This window comes from Pongo pygmaeus, chromosome 10 (assembly GCF_028885625.2).
Source record: "Pongo pygmaeus isolate AG05252 chromosome 10, NHGRI_mPonPyg2-v2.0_pri, whole genome shotgun sequence".
NCBI classification, from domain to species: Eukaryota; Metazoa; Chordata; class Mammalia; order Primates; family Hominidae; genus Pongo; species Pongo pygmaeus.
In genome coordinates, this window is record NC_072383.2 from 108,833,728 (window position 1) to 108,852,912 (window position 19,185).

Consider the following 19,185-nt stretch of genomic DNA (forward strand, 5'->3'; position numbering starts at 1 on the left):
AAGATTTACTATGGGGTCCTCAGTTCTAACTTCCCACTCTGCACAGACCTAAGGCTTTACATCTGCTCTGCCTGAACATTAAAATCACTGTGTTACCAAGACTGGCCATTCCCAATTCCTTTCACCAAGGGTAGCCATAATGTTACCCTTTCTTTTTGGTCCTGTTAATTTCTTTTATTTCTTTGAGAGTTCAGTTCAGCTTGGGATTTGAAAGGATGTTGCTCTATCTTACCAAGCATTTGTAGATGCAGGCATGCATCACTTAATTATGAAGATACGTTCTAAGAAATGCATAATTGAGAATTGAGTGATTTCATCATTGTGCAAACACCATAGAGTGTACTTACACAAACCTAGATGGTATAGTCTACTCATATCTAGGCTATATGGTAGATAGCCTATTGCTCCTAGGCTACAAACCTGTACAGCATGTGACTATACTGAATACTGTAGGCAATTATTACACAGTGATAAGTATTTGTGTATCTACACCTATCTAAACATAGAAAAGGTACAGTAAAATTATGGTATAAAAGATTTAAAATGGTATGCCTTTATAGGGAACTTACCATGAATGGAGCTTGCAGGACTGGAAGTTTCTCTGGTTGAGTCAATGAGTGAGTGGTAAGTGAATGTGAAGGTCTAGGACATTACTGTACACTATGATAGACTTTGGAAACAATGTACACTTAGGCTACTCTAAATTTGTGTAAAATACTTTTTTAAAAAAATAAAGTAACCTTAGCTTACTGTAGCTTTCTTGGCCGGGCATGGTGGCTCACGCTTGTAATCCCAACACTTTGGGAGGCTGAGGCAGGTGGATGACGAGGTCAGGAGTTCCAGACCAGCCTGGACAACATAGTGAAACCCCATCTCTACTAAAAAACACAAAAAAATTAGCTGGGTGTGGTGGCACATGCCTGTAATCCTAGCTACTCGGGAGGTTGAGGCAGGAGAATTGCTTGAACCTGGGAGGCGGAGGTTGTGGTGAGCCAAGATCCCGCGACTGCACTCCAGCCTGGGCGACAGAGCAAGACTCTGTCTTGAAAAAAATTTAAAAAAACCTTTCTTACTTTATAAACTTCTAATGTAAAAAAAAAAAAAATTGACTTTTTTGTAGTAACAGCTTAAAACACAAGCACATTGTATAGTGGTATGAAAATGTTTTATTTCTTTATATCCTTCTTTTATATGCTTTTTTCTATTCAAAAAAATTTTTTGGCCAGGTGCAGTGGCTCATGCCTGTAATCCCAGCACTTTGGGAGGCCAAGGCAAGCAGATCACCTGAAGTCAGGAGTTCAAGACCATCCTGGCCAACATGGTGAAACCTTGTCTCTACTAAAAATACGAAATTATCTGGGTGTGGTGGCACATGTCTGTAGTCCCAGCTACTCGGGAAGCTGAGGCAGGAGAATCGCTTGAACCCGGGAGGCAGAGGTTGCAGTGAGCCAAAATCGTACCATTGCATTTCAGCCTGGGCGACAAGAGAAAGCTCTGTCTCCAAAAAAACAAAGGTGAAAAAATTTTTGTTTTTTGTTTTTTTTTTTTTGAGATGGGGTCTTGCTCTTGTCACCCAGGCTGAGTGCAGTGGCGCCATCACGGCTCACTGCAGCCTCAACCTCCCGGCCTCAAGCAGCTCTCTCACTTCAGCCTAAGGAGTAGCTGGGACCACAGGCACATACCACCAAGTCTGGCTAATTTTTATTTATTTATTAATTTATTTTGTAGAGGTGGGGTCTTGTTGTGTTGCCTGTGCTTGTCTCAAACTCCTGGGCTCAAGCGATCCACCCGCCTTGGCCTCCCACAGTGCTGGAATTACAAGAATGTGCCACCACACCCAGCCTTTTTTCACTTTTTAAACTTTTTTGTTAAAAACTAAGACATACACACCTAGGCCTACACAGCGTCAGGGTAATCAATATCACTGTCTTCCACCTTGAAACATCTTGTCCCACCGAAAGGTCTTCAAGAGCAATAACACACATGAAGCTGTCATCTCCTATAACAATGCCTTCTTCTGGATGCCTTCTTCTGGATGCCTCCTGAAGGACTTGCCTGAGGCTGTTTCAAAGTTTACTTTTTATAAGTAAAAGCAGTACACTCTAAAATAACAATAAAAAATATAGCATAGTAAATACATAAACCAGTAACATAGTGGTTTATTATCATCATCAAGTATTATATACAGTACATAATTGTATTGCTGTACTTCTATACAACTGACAGTAGATTGGTTTACACCAGCATCACCACAAACACATGAGTAATTTGTTGCACTATGGCATTATGATGCCTATGATATCACTAAGGTGAAAGGATTTTTTCAGCTCCATTATAATCATATGGGACTGCCATCATATATGTGGTCCGTTGTGACTGAAACATCATCCCATGCATGACTGTACTTTTAGCATTTCTAGGTGTTTGTAGCAGGAGATTTTCAAATTATCCCATTCAAAATACTACATTAGAAGAAACTTTGAAACAAAGAAAACAAAATTTAAATTTCCTCCCTGCCCCCTCGCAATCTCGCAATAAAGAAACTACTTAACCTGAATTCAAATTGTGATTCCACCTATTTTTTTTTTTTTTTTTTTTTGAGACAGAGTCTCACTCTGTCGCCAGGCTGGAGTGCAGTGGTGTGATCTCGGCTCACTGCAACCTCCACCTCCCAGGTTCAAGTAATTCTCCTGCCTCAGCCTCCTGAGTAGCTGGAACTACAGGCACGTGCCACCATGCCCAGCTAATTTTTTGTGTGTTTTTAGTAGAGATGGGGTTTTACCATGTTGGCCAGGATGGTCTCAATCTCTTGACCTCATGATCCGCCCACCTGGGCCTCCCAAAGTGCTGGGATTACAGGCGTGAGCCACTGCGCCCGGCAGACTCCACCTTTTCTTAGCAGTATAATCTTTGGCAAGGTACTTGGTCTCCCTGAGCTTTCTCCAAGCATTATATGGTGGTATTAATATCTCTTTTGAGGTGCCGTTTTGAGATTTAGTTATTGTCAGTGGTACATTTCAAACACCCTAGAATGTTTTACGAAGTCCTCCTAATTAAGCCCCTGCCTAGGTCTTCAGCCTCCCCTCACCACTTCCCAGAAATAAACCAGCATAGGCTGGGTGCGGTGGCTCATGCTTGTAATCCCAGCACTTTGGGAGGCCGAGGCAGGTGGATCACCTGAGATCAGGAGTTCAAGACCAGCCTGACCAACATAGTGAAACCCCATCTCTACTAAAAATATAAAAATTAGCAAGGCATGGTGGCACATGCCTGTAATCCCAGCTACTTTGGAGTCTGAGGCAGGAGAGTCGCTTGAACCCAGGAGGCGGAGGTTGTAGTGAGCCAAGATCGCACCATTGCACTCCAGCCTAGGCAATAGAGTGAGACTCTGTCTCAAGAAAACAAACAAACAAAAAGAAATAAATAAACCAGCATGGTAAACTACTTATAAGTTTCTTAATTGTTCTTGTTCTCTGTAGCTTTCAATCCTTTATACATAGTGTTCCTTTTTTTAAATACTCTCTTCCCCTTGTTCATCTTCCACCTAACTGTTCTTACTAATCCTTCATGATTAGCTTAGATATCAATTTCTCCAGGAAGTTGTCCCCACTGATCCCCAAGCCTGGGTTAGGTTCCCGGGAGTCCTGTGTGCCTTCTGTAACACCTTGTGTTTTCCTATCATAGCTCTCAGCAGCCTGTTTACTTGTCTGAACGTTACTTGAGAGGAAGAATTTTTGGCTGTTTTATTTACTATTGTCTCCCCAGCTCCTAACAAAGAACCTGGCACACAGCTCAATACATGGTAGCTATTATTATTATCAGCACCTTCATCTATCATAATTCTCAAATGTCTGGTTGTTGCATAAATAACTCTTAAGTATGCCAAGAAGCTTAGAGTTAAGTTACAAGACTGACAAGGGCATGCATTGTTTCAGAGCCATGTTTGGGACCTTTGTTTTTCACTTATTCAATCATTTTCCCTTTTTATACTAGGAACTGACCCAGGAGTGTGATGAAAAGAAATCCCAGTATGATAGCTGTGCAGCAGGCCTCGAAAGCAATCGGTCCAAATTAGAACAGGTAAGAAGAGAGTTTTTATTTTAACAATTTAGCAAAAACTACCTGTGTGTATACCTGTAGTCCCAGCTACTCTGGAGGCTGAAGCAGGAGGATTGCTTGAGCCCAGGAGTTTGAGGCTACAGTGAGCTATGATCACACCACTGCATTCTAGCCTGGGCCACAGAGCAAGACTCTCTCTCTAAAAAAAATGTTTTAAATACTGCCTGTGTACGCACATTTTCACTATATCAATGTCAAAAGTTTCCCAAATCTTTATCATCATCTCCCAAGCCTGTCTCCTAAGCTCCAGAGATCTTTATTTCTTTAATTTGTACACACTTAATTTCCCATCTGTACCACTCCCAGCAAAGTACAAGGCTCATTATCTACTGCCTGGCCTCCCACAGTAAACTTTTACCTATTCTCTTGCTTCTACTCTTGCTCTCCTAAGGTTTATTCTTCATAGGGCAGCCTAAGAAACCTGTTTAAAATTTTATCACCCTTCATTGGCTTCCTGTTGCACTTAAAATAAAATCTAACCACCAAATTATGGTCTACAAGACCCCACCTGCCTTATGAACTTCATGTCCATGTGCTCTACTCCTCATCCATGGAGCTTCAGCCACTCTGACCTTCTTCCTGAACTTTAAACAGACCAAGCTTGTTTTCACTTTGGGATTTTGCATGTACTCTTCCCTTCTGCGTGATATACTCTGCTCCTAACTCTTTGCCCTCCTTTCTCCTTTTCATTACTAGGTCTCAGCCTTAGTGTCACTGCCTCTCAGAGATCTCTGATCACCTGATGTTACCCACTCTCCTTCCCAACCTGGCCCACCAGTCCCTCTATCACATTCTACTGATGGATTTCCTTCATAGCGCTTATCCCCATCTCAAATATCCTTCATTATGTTTCCTTGTTTATGTTGGTTTCTTCTACTTCAGTGAAAGCAGGGAACCTGCCTGTTCACTTCTGTGTCCTCAGCACTTAGAACAGTGCTGGACACACAGTAGGTACTTAATAAATGTATGATTGGGCCAGGTGCAGTCACTCATGCCTGTAATCCCAGCACTTTGGGAGTCCAGGGCGGGAGGATCACTTGAGGCCAGGAGTTCGAGATCAGCCTGGCCAACATGGTGAAACCCTATCTCTACTAAAAATACAAAAATTAGCCAGGCATGGTGGCACGTGCCTGTAGTCTCAGCTCCTCAGGAGGCTGAGGCATGAGAATCGCTTGAACCTGCGAGGAGGAGGTTGCAGTGAGCCAAGACTGCACCACTGCACTCCATCCTGAGTGACAGAGCGAGACTCTGTCTCAAAAAATACAATTGAACTTGCAGGTTATAGAGTGGTATGAGTATTCTCTAGAAAAAGATTATCTCTTATTGTGCTAGAATAAACAAAGTTAAAATTGCAGAAGAGGAAATGACTCTGATGGTAGTCCTTTGTTGTACATCTAAAGTCATTGTCGCCGTTATCTGTCTCATTCTTTCGATAATGTCACCTATCTAAAATTATATATTATAGGAAGTTAGAAGACTCCGTGAAGAATGTCTTCAAGAAGAAAGTAGATACCATTATACAAATTGTATGATTAAGGTAAGACAAAATAGATCAAAAACATTTCTGAGTTTTTTCTATATCAAAGTCTTCCCTAAAACTTATGTCTTTCTATTTAGAACCTAGAAGTTCAACTTCATCGTGCTACTGAGGAGATGAAGGCATATATCTCTTCTGATCAACAAGAAAAAAGAAAGGCAATTAGGCAAGTAATTTTGTTGTTTTATATTGAGATACTTAATATTTTCACCAATAAAAGTTTTATAAATAAGATAGAATTATACAAATTTAACATATTTAAGTAAGTAGACACTAAGATATTATTTAATACTAAATCTTACTAAACATCTAGATATTTTAGCCCTGCTACGTAGGAATACATATGATTTTATTTCTTGCTTGCTTACTTTTTGATTGTGATAAAATATATAAAATTTGCCACTTTACCCATTTTTAAGTGTACAGTTCATTGGCATTGATTACATTCACAATATTGTATAGCCATCACCACTGTATATTTACAAAATTTTTTCATTATCCCGAACAAAAACTCTTGTAACCATTAAGGAATAACTCTTCATTCTCCGCCACCCAGGAATATATATAATTTCATAATTGCTTTGTCATAAGCAGTAAAGTTGGTCTCTTTTTAAAGTCCCACATGGCCTAGACTCTATCATCTGCCTGCTAATTGTGCAGTGTGATGACTGCATTTTAGCTGGAAATTGTGTGATTGCAGTGTACCCGTCTTCAAGAAGGATATATAAATACTGCTTAGTCCTTATATGGTGCTTTTTTTGCAATCCCAGCTTGTGGCGTACTGTAATAAATCAAATCCTGCCTTAAAAAAAAAATACATTTATGATTGAATTGCTAGCTGTGATAAAATGCAGTCATTGAACAACATAAGCCTTCTTGCTCCTCATCACAATTCAAATGTTAAATGTTTTGCTATTACTGTTCAGTAAAAATTCAGATAAAATGTAGGACTCACATTTATTCTAGATTGCATTGAGATTTTGAGTGGCATGTACATTAATGTTATAAAAAGAGGCCGGGCATGGTGGTGGGCGCCCGTAGTCCCAGCTACTCAGGAGGCTGAGGCATGGGAATCGCTTGAACCCGGGGAGCAGGGGCTGCAGTAAGCCGAAATCATGCCACTGCGTTCCAGCCTGAGTGACAGAGGGAGACTCTGTCTTTAAAAAAAAAAAAAAAAAAAATCTAAGAAATAGAGTGTCTTGCAGAATCTGAATTTTTTTTCAATGTAATGCACTAGAATGCAAGCCAGACAGAAAATACTGTATAAATGGAGCAGTGTTTTTTCTAATACTCTAACATATTAAACTAAAAATGTACTTATTCATATTCTTTCATTGTATGTAAACTTTGTTCATATAGATCTATATGGCTAATGATAAGAAATGAGAAAAATTAAATTTGTTCTTATAAAAATTTTTATAAATTAAGTTCTATTTCTTCCAAAGTTATCGATATAAATAGTAAAGAAGGAAATAATTGCTCTTGAACTATTCATTTTCTGATTTGTCTTCTAGCCAGATTTTTTTTTTTTTTTTTGAGACGGAGTCTTGCTCTGTCACCCAGGCTGGAGTGCAGTGGCGCGATCTCGGCTCACTGCAACCTTGGCCTCCCAGGTTCAAGCATATTCTCCTGCCTCAGCCTCCCAAGTAGCTGGGATTACAGGCACACGCCACCGCGTTTGGCTAATTTTTGTTATTTGTATTTTTGTGGTTTATATTTTTGTAGAAATGGGGTTTCACCATGTTAGCCAGGTTGGTCTCAAACTCCTGACCTCAAGTGAACCGCCCTCCTCAGCCTCCCAGAGTGCTGGGATTACAGGCATGAGCCACCACGCCCCACTGAAAATGAGGATTCATCAGGACTAATTGCAAAATTTTCCTTTACTTAGACTGCTATATTTTCTCTTTTTATGGCTTAGGATTTCTTGGAGTCCCAATTTTATATTGTTTAATTTTTTCTTAAATACTGCAGTGTAGCTTCACACACAAAAACAATCTCTTCTTTGTTGTGTGTTCCTTTACCCCTCATCCTTCAGTCCTTCAGTCTTTTTTTTTTTTTTTTTTTTTTGAGACGGAGTCTCGCTCTGTCGCCCAGGCTGGAGTGCAGTGGCACGATATTGGCTCACTGCAACCTCCCCCTCCTGGGTTCACGCCATTCTCCTGCCTCAGCCTCCTGAGTAGCAGGGACTACAGGTGCCCGCCACCACGTCTGGCTAATTTTTTTGTATTTTTAGTAGAGACAGGGTTTCACCATGTTAGCCAGGATGGTCTCAATCTCCTGACCTTGTGATCCACCCGCCTTGGCCTCCCAAAGTGCTGGGATTACAGGCGTGAGCCACCGCGCCCGGCCCCAGCCTTCAGTCTTTATCCTTAACATGTCACCTGCTTTAAATCTCACATTTTGTCTTAAATAGTATTGAAATATAATTTTGTTTAGAAATAAAATACAATGTTATTATGTTTTTAATTTTTACATTAAAAATTTTTTTTAGCTTACAAAAGAAACACTTGTAAAAACAACAGTAACCATTATGAAGTAGTGTGCACAGAAGTTGAATGCTGTCCATATTGCCATGTCTCAGAAATGTCTACTGCTAATACTTTGGTGTACATTAAGCCATATTCTTTTCCCATGCGTTTGCTGATACATCTGTATATATGTGTGTTAGTTAATGCATGGGAAATGTTATATGTATGTGTGTATACACACACATATACATACATATGTATATAAAAATAAGATTAAACTGCACCTGGGTGTGGTGGCTCACACCTGTAATCCCAGCATTTGGGAGGCTGAGATGAGCCAATTGCTTGAGCCCCAGAGTTCAAGACCAGCCTGGGCAACGTGGCAAAACCCTGTGTCTACCAAAAAAATACAAAAAAATTAGCCCAATATAGTGACACATGTCTGTAATCCCAGTACCTGGGAGGCTGAAATGGAAGATTCACTTGGGCCAGGGAGGTGGAGGCTACAATGAGGTGTGATCATGCCACTGCACTCCAACCTGGGCAACAGAGTGAGACCTTGTCTCAAAGGAAAAAAAAAAGATTAAACTACATATGCTGTTTTTCTCTTGATCTAGAATATTTTCCACTTCAGTATTTATAGATTTACCTCATTCTTTTGTATAACTCCTTATTATTTGTTTGAATAGCTTAAACATTTTCCCATCTATAGACATTTAGTTTGTTTGCATATTTTCACTATTATAAGCATTGATGAAATAAATAGTCTGCTTTTATGTTTTTTTAAGTTATGGGATATTTTTGTAGGATGACTTCCTAGAAGTAGAATTGCAAGATTACGTGCTACTTAATGTTTATTTAAAATGTATATCCTTTCTCCTTTCTACAAACCTCTTCAAAAACAATGTGTAATTTAAGCAAATGGGTTGCCATTGTTTTGAGGGTAGATTAACCAGAAATAGTATTTAACATTTTAATTATCTTAATTTCCTATGAAATGTTTTGCTTTCTTTTTTTTCCTTAAATTACTATTTACTTGAAGAACTAACTAAAGATGGGGAAAGACAAAGAATTTGATAATGGGTTTCATTCTGACTCCAGTACCCTAAACTATATTGCCTAGTGTATTTTAGATAGATATATTAATTTATAATTCACTTGTATGATCAAATCATTTGAAGTAAATTGAAAGTAAATCATTATGTTGAATCCCTAGGGAACAGTATACCAAAAATACTGCTGAACAAGAAAACCTTGGAAAGGTAAGAATTATTATTTATTTTTTTAAGTGTGTCTAACTGATTCAGGCTTTCAGTACTGTACATAGTTTATGACTGTCATTGTTTTCAAAAGGTCATAGTACAGTTTTTGAGGGGAAATTGTTCATTCTTTTTAAAGATGGAAGACTTCCTTAAGAATTTAGTTTTACAGAAATAAAGGCACAATGGATTTTCGAAAGAAAAAATTATCTATTTTTAAATCACAGAGTTCATGATAATGTTCTGCATTACAGTTTTCAGATTATCCTCAGGCTGGGTGCGGTGGCTCACGCCTGTAATCCCAGCACTTTGGAAGGCCAAGGCCGGTGGATCAGTTGAGGTCAGGAACTCAGGACCAGCCTGGCCAACATGGTGAAACCCCGTCTCTATGAAAAATACAAAAATTAGCCAGGCATGGTGGCAGGCGCCTGTAATCCCAGCCACTCTGGAGCCTGAGGCAGGAGAATCGCTTGAACCAGGGAGGCAAATGTTGCAGTGAGCCGAGATTGTGCCATTGCACTCTAGCCTGGGTGACAGAGCGATACTCCATCTCAAAAAAAAAAAAAAAAATTATTCTCAGTTATCTCTTTATGAGATAGGTGTAAATTTATTCATTTACTTTATTTAATAAACACAAAGTTCTAGGCCCTAGTCTAAGCCTTTTACAAACATTGATTTATTTAATACAAACAACTGAAAAACCTTGCTTGAGATGCTCAGCTCCCTCCTGCCAGAGTTATCTGATGGCAACTGAAATAGAACTGTATAATTATTGTTCTTAGTTCTCTGAGCCACTCCTAGAAGTGGTAGAGAGTAAGTTATAGCCTTGACCATCAGGACTTAAATGACCAACTGATTAGTTATTCTAGCTGACTTCATAAAGCAACCAATTTAACAAAGACACCAACTTTGCATTCTTAGGAGAAAAAAAGAAAAAACATATACTTATAATTCAGAGGAAAGATGACCAGTCATCAAATGACTTGGCTTCACTCTTAGGCTTGTGATTCTAAACAAGCCCCCTAATCTCTTTAGAGTTCATTTCCTCATATTTAAACTGAAATATGTAGATGAGAAATTTAAAAATTAAATTACCTAGATTGATTTAGATGAGTTATAAAATCATCTTCATTGATTTTAAGTCTATATTGCATAATGAAGACTAACTGTGTTTCACTATACAACATTTTTTCTGTTTCTTTAGTTTCACTATTGAAAATAATGTTTTCTGGCCAGGCAAAGTGACCCATACCTATTTGTAATCCCAGCATTTTGGGAGGCTGAGGTGGGAGGATTGTTTGAACCCAGGAGTTTGAGATCAGCCTGGGCAACATGGCAAGACCCCATCTCTACAAAAAATACAAAAATTAGCCAGGCAAGGTGGCATGCACCTGTAGTTGCAGCTACTCGGGAGGCTAAGGTGGGAGGATTGCTTCAGCCTATGGAGACAATGCTGCAGTGAGCCGAGATCATGCCACTGCACTCCAGCCAGCCTGGATGACAGAATGAAAAAAAAATGTTTCCTACCACTATCATACCAAAATATCATGCCAAAAATAATTTAACAATAAGTATGTTGTTAAACAATAACAATTGGATGTTAACATCTGATACCTAGTGTTCAAAATCTTTTTCTTTTTTTTTTTGAGACAGAGTCTCACTCTGTCACCTAGGCTGGCTGGAGTGCAGTGGCACGATCTCGGCTCACTGCAGCCTTGGCCTCCCCACGCTCAAGCGATCCTCCCACCTCAACCTCCTGAATAGCTGGGACTACAGGAGCATGCCACCATGCCCAGCTAATTTTTGTATTTTTTTTTTTTTTTGTAGAGATGGGGTTTCACCATATTGCCCAGGCTCTTAAACTCCTGGGCTCAAGCGATCCTCCCACCTTGGCCTCCCAAAGTGCTGGGATTACATGCACGAGCCGCGACACCTGGACTTCGTATTAGGTTTTCTTTTTTTTTTTTTGGCAATATATTAGGGAAGGGTCTCACTCTGTTACCCAGGCTGGAGTGCAGTGGTGCAATCTCGGCTCACTGCATCCTCTGCCTCCCAGGCTCAAGCGATCCTCCCGCCTCAGCATCCCCAGTAGCTGGGACTACAGGAGTGCACTACCACACCTGGCTAATTTTTTTGTATTTTTTGTAGAGATGGGGTTTTGCCATGTTGCCCAGGCTGGTCTCAAACTCCTGAGCCCAAGCAGTCCATCCACCTTGGCCTCCCAGAGTGCTGGGATTACAGGCACAAGCCACTGCGCCCAGCCTTCTTACTAGGTTTTCTAAGTTTGTAGCATCATAGGTAAGGATTGTTTAGCTGCAATTTTTCTTTTAAAATACTGACTATATATGGATGTCTAATTTCATTGTTCAAATATTCTGAAACCTGTAAATGATTATATATTTATTGAAGCTTGTCCATTCTTAAAATACAAATGAAAAAATATGGCTTCATTTCCATCTTAATATGTATTTGTACAGTTTAGCTACTGGTATGACTCAATAAATTGGTGATGGCAAAGTTATTCACTCTTATTTACGTTTTCCTGGTTTGAATCATTATTAAAAACATATGTGTGTCTATCTATGCTTGTACTTGAAAGATGAATTAGCTCCTAGAAACCTATAAGTAAACTTAAGAAAACAAATGGTATAGAAAACAATGGAGTAATTGGTAAATAAGGGTGATATGTTCCTTACTTAAAAAAAAAAAAAAACTTGGCTGGGTGCAGTGGCTCATGACTATAACCCAGCACTTTGGGAGGCCAAGGCAGGCAGATCACTTGAGGTCAGGAGTTTGAGACCAGTCTGGCCAACATGGCGAAACCTCATCTCTACTAATAATACAAAAATTAGCCAGGCGTGGTGGCATGTGCCTGTGATCCTAGCTACTTGGGAGGCTGAGGCATGAGAATCACTTGAACCCAGAGGTTGCAGTGAGCCAAGATCATGCCACTGCACTCCAGCCTGTGCGACACAGTGAAACTGTGTCTTTAAAAAAAAAAAAAGCATCCCAGGTGCAGTGGCTCATGCCTGTAATCCCAGCACTTTGGGAGGCCAAGGTGGGTGGGTCACCTGAGGTCAGGAGTTCAAGACCAGCCTGGCCAACATAGTGAAACCCCGTCTCTACTAAAAATACAAAAAACTAGCTGGCATGGTGGCAGGCACCTGTAATCCCAGCTACTCAGGAGGCTGAGGCAGGAGAATTGCTTGAACCCAGGAGGTGGAGGTTGCAGTGAGCAGAGATCGCACCATTCCACACCAGCCTGGGAAACAAGAGCAAAACTCCATTTCAAAGAAAAAAAAAATGATAGCCTTTATTATGGAAATTTTCAAAGCTATATTTTAATCAATCCATATATATCCATCATCCAACTCTAATCATTAAATTCGTGGCCAGCCTTATTTTGTCTATAATCTCATCCAGTACCTGCCCCAAATTTTTTTTCTAAATTATTTTTAAGCACATCTCAGACTTCTTATTATTTTATCTCATCACATTTCAGTATGTATCATAAACACTCTTTTTGAACATAACCACAATACCATTATCCTACCGAAAAGAATTTAAAATAATTACATAACATCCAATACCCAATGTTCAAACTTCACCATGATTTATTTGTTTGAATCAGGATCCTAATAAGAGTCCATACATTGTTATTAGCTTATATATCTCTTAAGTCTCTCTTTCTCTAGGTTACTCCCCCATCATTTTTTCCTTACAATTTATTTGTTGAAAAGAAAAAAAAAACCTGGTAATTTGTCCTAGTGGGTTTTCAACATTTTGAACTTTGCTGTTGGTAACCCTTTGGTGTCAATTAGCATGTTCTTCTGTCCCCAGTATATCTTGTGAATTGGTAGTTAGATCTAGAAGCTTGATTAAATATGTTTTGATATTTGGCAAGAATACTTCATAGATGGTGGTATGTGCTTCTATCAGGAGGCTTTCTTCTTATGATGTAGACAGCCATTGATAATCATTTCCTAGATCCTTAATTCATTAGAAGTTGCACAGTGGTAACATTCTGATTATGTCATTCATTCTTCATTTATTGGCTGGAATAATTCTGTAAAGAGCAACTTCTCCTTGTCTTCTGTTTACTTACCCTGAGTTACATTCATATAAGAAAGGTAGAATAACTGCTTGATTCACTATTTACTGGTTTTCAAAATGATGAGTTGGTTCTTTATCATCCTTCAAAAGTAATCTTATGACTTTTAGATTGAACACATTTGATATGTTTCAATCTATTGTGATTATTAGTCCCATTCATACTCAAATTTGGCCAGTGGAAGCCTCTTGAAGTCAGCTTTTGAATCCTTTTGAAAAAATCCTAGTAGACTTTGATGGCTTCTTTGTTTTCTGGTGTGACAAAATGTTCTAATTTCATACTGTACATTTTCTGTCTCAAACCTGTAATTAGCCATTTCTCTAAAAAGTGTTCACCTGTGATTTGTGAATAAATTACCATTATATCAATGAAAATAAATAAAAAATAAAAGGAAGCCTTCTTGAAGCTGATTCCTCCATTTACTGGGAGAATAGTGAATTCTGTGTACCTTATTTCACTTATGGGATGACACACCATACTTAAAAGGAAAAAAAGAAATAATTTTCATATTTGAAAGCACGTATTTGAATCAAATTATAAACATTCATTTGTATAATATTTTAACTAGAGATTTTTGGATTTGTAGGATTTTATATGATTGTCAAAATTGACCTTTTTTTTTTTTGAGATAGAGTCTCAAAATATATCAAGTATATTTAAGCAAGTGAACCAATGACTAGCTTATTCCCCAAATGTCAGACTGTATCATTTAAGAAGCAAAGCTTCTTAATCCTCAAACTTCTAGAGTAGATCTAAATTTTCAAGGCAAACAGAACAAACCTAGCCTTTCAAAGTGATGGTAGTCTAAGCCCTCTAAGCCAATATAAACTGGACATCCATAGACCTCCTCAGGCCAACTGAGCTTCCCCCCCTTCTATACCACCACCTCCTCCTTTAAAGAACAGTGAAATCCGTGATTAGTAATTTTTGTACATTGCAACTGTAAACAAATGTAAATGATAATAAGATTTAAAATATATACATACTAACATCAGTTGTATTCATAAAGTTAAAGGTTTCAAACACACATGGTTATGAAGCAAATTAAATTTAATATTTCTGACACAGACAGTGCCCACATCCTGTCTTTGGTTCTTTAAATAACTTTTATAGGTTGTTAGGATTTTTTGACAAGGAAATTATTCCAATGATATAAGAAAAGTTACAGGTTAAGTAGTGCCTTAATTTAAAATCATGTGCAGAAGTCTTAAAATTCTTGGTCTGCCTTAATGGCCTTTCTAAATACTTTTTAGTTTATAAGGATAAAATATTTGTTGTAAGATACATTATTTGTAACATAAACTTAAATAGATGTATTAATATGCCAGGTATTGCATCAAAAAATTTACTGGTTATATTTATATTTTTTAAATTCTGTGTTGTTTTCTATTCCTGTTTGCTGTTAACTTTGCTTTCATTATGCATAACTGGGTGGGCAGTATTTAATGGGTGGTTTGAATCTGGTCCTCAGCTTAGTTAATCCTCTTATTTGGGCAAGTACCAACTACTAGCATTCTCATTTGTGTCTCAGATCAACTAGTATATTGACCGTATGTTAAAAGAGGAAAGGATGAGGTTGTTCCTTTGCACTCTGCCTCTGTGTCTCTGCTTGCTTTTCTGTCCCTCTTGGTGATTTTCTCACACTCAGTGTCAGTACAGGTATTTCTGACACACTGCATTTCCTTCTATGTGCACTTTCACCTTCTCTACCAAACTGTCAACTGTAGTTGTCTCTAGCACATGGGATTATGAATGAATAATGAATTCCTTTCTTTTCTTTTTCTTCTCTTCTTTTTTTTTTTTTTTTTTTTTTTGAGACAGAGTCTCACTCTGTCACCTGGGCTGGAGTGTAATGGCACAGTCACAGCTCACTGCAGCCTTGAGTTCCCAGGCTCAAGTGATCTTCTTACCTCAGCCTCCTGAGTAGCTGGGACCACAGGCATGTGCCACCATACACAGCTAATTTAAAAAAAAATTTTTTTTTTGTAGAGATGGGGGGGTCTCACTTTGTTGCTCAGGCTGGATTCTCTCTCTCTTTTTTCCTACCGTGTCACTTATTGTCTCTGATTTTGTGTCTACTCTTGCTTTCAGTCACCCTTCCTTAATTTGCCAAAATATAGAACCAAAGTATATTTTTGTAATTTATTGAAGATTCTTTTATTCCTGTTCAAAATTTTAGAGTCAATGAGTAAAACAGTTTTGGCAGGTGGACCGTCTAAGATGTTAGTAACAAAAACAATTCTGAGAAGGATTTCAGCTTATTTAATAGTGTACTATTTTTGTAATCACTGGGCCTGCTCCCTGAAGTATATGTGCATACAATTTGATTTATTTGGACATAAATAGAGTATACACTGTTTCAGGATAAGATAGAATATAACATTTAATAACAAGAATATATATAATACATGATAATTTCTCAAGTATTTCAATATCTATTATGTCACTTGAAAACATAATCTTACCAAGTAAGTAGTTTTATTTTCCCCTATTATTAGCCTTGGTTTGGTTTTTTTGTTTTGTTTTGTTTTTAAGAGACAGGGTCTCGCTCTGTTGCCCAGGCTGGCGTGCAGTGGTGAGAGCATAGCTCACTGCAGCCTCAAATTCCTGGCTCAAGTGATCCTTCCACCTCAGCCTCCCAACTAGCTAGGAGGACTACAGGCATGTGCCACCACCATGCCCAGCTAATTTTTTAATTTTTATTTTTGTAGAGACAGAGTATCATGTTACCCAGGCAGGCCTTGAACTCCCCAGCTCAAGCAATCCTCCTGCCTTGGCCTCCCAAAGTGCTGGGATTACAGGTGTGAGCCACTGTGCCCAGCCCCCAGCCTCCTATTATTCACCTTAATTTTTTTTTTTTTTTCTAGAGACGGAATCTCACTCTGTTTCCCAGGCTGGAGTGCAGTGGCACGATCTTGGCTCACTCCGCCTTCCAGGTTCAAGCAATTCGCCTGCCTCAGCCTTCTGAGTAGCTGGAATTACAGGCACATGCCACCATGTCCGGCTAATTTTTGTATTTCGTATTTTTGTATTTTTAGTACAGATGGGATTTCACCATATTGGCCAGGCTGGTCTCGAACTCCTGACTTCAGGTGATCTGCCCACCTATATAGCATGAGTCCTGTTTTCCACTTGAAACTCCAAGCATACCTGACATATAACAGGTGCTCCATAATTATATCTTGAATAAATAAGTATTAGGTTTTAGTATATAGAATATACTGATCCTGTTGGTTTCTTGAGAAATTTTTATGTAAATGGAAATTCTAAAACAAAATGTGGACATTTCTCAGGCTTAGACTAATAAATGAATTATTTTAAAGCTATCTGAGCTATAACTATACATTCTTGAGTAATATGTCATGTATATCCTCCTAGCTGGTTTTCGTTGGAGAACTAGAAAGGCAAGCAGTTTGACTTAGAGTTTCATAGTGGCGTGATTGCAGCTCACTGCAACTTCCACCTCCCAGATTCAAGCCATTCTCCTGTTTCAGCCTCCTGAGTAGCAGGGACTACAGGCACATGCCACCATGCCCTGCTAATTTTTGTATTTTTAGTAGAGATAGGATTTCACCATGTTGATCAGGCTGATCTTGAACTCCTAAACTCAAGTGATCTATCCACCTCAGCCTCCCAAAGTGCTGGGATTGCAGTCGTGAGCCACCACACCTGGTCCATTAACCTTAATTGATAATTGAGAAAACTGAAGTCCCAAGAAATTAAGTGCCTTGCTTACCACTAGAGGAGACAAAACCAGATTAAAACTGAAGTCTTCTGACTTCCAAACTCTACTTTCTTCTTTTCACACCATGATACTGTTCCACTTTCCTAACTATCTTTTTCTCTCACTTCCTTTTATAGTTTTGTGTGGCTTTTTTTGTTTGTTTTTGTTTTTTGTATTTTCTTTGAGACGGAGTCTTGCTCTGTTGCCAAGCTGGAGTGTAGTGGCGTGATCTCGGCTCACTGCAAACTCCGCCTCCCGGGTTCAAGAGATTCTCCTGCCTCAGCCTCCTGAGTAGCTGGGACTACAGGCGTGCGCCCCCACGCCTGGCTAATTTTTTTTTTTTTTTGTATTTTTTCAGAGAACTAGAAAGGCAAACAGTTTGACTTAGTGTCAGGTTTAGTAGAGCTCTTGATCTCCTAACCTCGTGATCTGCCCGCCTCAGCCTCCCAAAGTGCTAGGATTACAGACATGAGCCACCGCGTCTGGCCTTAGTTAACTTTTATAATCTTAGTTTTGATACATTATAGAGTATGTGGTTTAGCTAACTATTATTTATCTACTGTAGAAAACATACCATATTCCTCTGACTATAGCAATAGAAATAAACCCCTGTAACTGAGATTTAATTATTATTGGTTTTTTTAAATGATAGAAACTTCGGGAAAAACAAAAAGTTGTACGAGAAAGTCATGGTCCAAATATGAAACAAGCAAAAATGTGGCGTGATTTGGAACAATTAATGGAATGTAAGAAACAGTGCTTTCTGAAACAACAAAGCCAAACCTCCATTGGTCAGGTAATTCAGGAGGGAGGAGAGGACCGGCTAATACTGTGAATTCTTGTGTCATCATTTGGGGTTTTACTTGATACCACTAGCTATAAGCCTAATCTCATAACGTATTTCTTTTTTGAAACTGATTTGTATAGCATTTTGTTTTCAGATGAGCCATTCTTTATTAAGTTTTCATAGAAAATAATGTTAAGGTAGATTTAGTTTGAATGTTTTTTCATATGAAAAAGAGGCTTTTATTATTTTCCATAGTTTAGACATCACTGGCGTCTTCTGAGTTTTATGAGACAGGAAACTAAGTTTACTATCTGTAAATGTAAACATATGTCCATTAAAAAACATGTAGTTTTTTTAGAATGTAATAACCCAATGGCTTACTGTTTTCCTTAATTTCTTTTAAAAAAACTTTAGAAGAACCTTTTAGGAACTAATATCTCTTGTTTTGAAGAAACATTTATCTGAAGTTCAGCAATTCCTACAGTTTCACTTCAGTTTATTTTTCTTCTGTAAAATGCAAGAAAATTTAATATTTTGACTAACATGTTTATTCTGTTTGTATAATTTAAAGGCAAATAAACTTGGTACATATTTCGTGTCTATTTAAAAAATGTATAGTTGTCTTGTGTCAAAATTTATTCTTTTTAAAGTATTAACATCTAATATTAAATTGAAGGATTATTACTTCTTTTCTTTTTTTTTTTCTTTTTTTTTTTTTTCTTTTTTGAGACGGAGTCTCACTCTTTTGCCCAGGCTGGAGTGCAGTGTCATGATCTCGGCTAACTACAAGCTCCACCTCCCGGGTTCATGCCATACTCCTGCCTCACCTTCCTGAGTAGCTAGGACTACAGGCGCCTGCCACCATGCCCGGCTAACTTTTTGTATTTTTAGTAGAGACAGGGTTTCACCGTGTTAGCCAGGATGGTCTCGATCTCCTGACCTCGTGATCTGCCCGCCTCAGCCTCCCAAAGTGCTGGGATTACAGGCATGAGCCTCCACGCCTGGCCACATTATTACTTATTTTCACCAAAAATCTATTACAGATTTTTTTTTCTTTTTTTTTGAGGTGGAGTCTCACTCTGTTGCCCAGGCTGGAGTGCAGTGGTGTGATGTCAGCTCACTGCAACCTCCGCTTCTGGGATTCAAGCAATCCTCCTGCCTCCACCTCCCAAGTAGCTGA

At 38.7% G+C, this 19,185-nt stretch overlaps 1 protein-coding gene across 13 annotated transcripts in view; it reads left to right on the plus strand.

Moving 5' to 3' along the window:
• Positions 1-18,620, plus strand: part of IFT81 (intraflagellar transport 81) — a 93,599-nt gene extending 74,979 nt beyond the window's left edge. For 4 of the 13 annotated variants that reach the window (XM_063646734.1, XM_054443877.2, XM_054443876.2 and 1 more), the window contains 5 exons: positions 3,994-4,080; positions 5,585-5,656; positions 5,737-5,822; positions 9,341-9,386; positions 17,871-18,616. In XM_063646734.1, coding sequence (XP_063502804.1) covers positions 3,994-4,080; positions 5,585-5,656; positions 5,737-5,822; positions 9,341-9,386; positions 17,871-18,053 — 474 coding nt within the window. In that variant the 3' untranslated portion in view covers positions 18,054-18,616. Of the gene's footprint in view, positions 1-3,993; positions 4,081-5,584; positions 5,657-5,736; positions 5,823-9,340; positions 9,387-9,637; positions 10,488-11,210; positions 11,905-16,361 lie in introns of those variants that run through there. The other 9 variants (XM_063646728.1, XM_063646727.1, XM_063646732.1 and 6 more) reach the window with 7 other exon arrangements.
• The last annotated feature ends 565 nt before the right edge of the window (positions 18,621-19,185 follow it).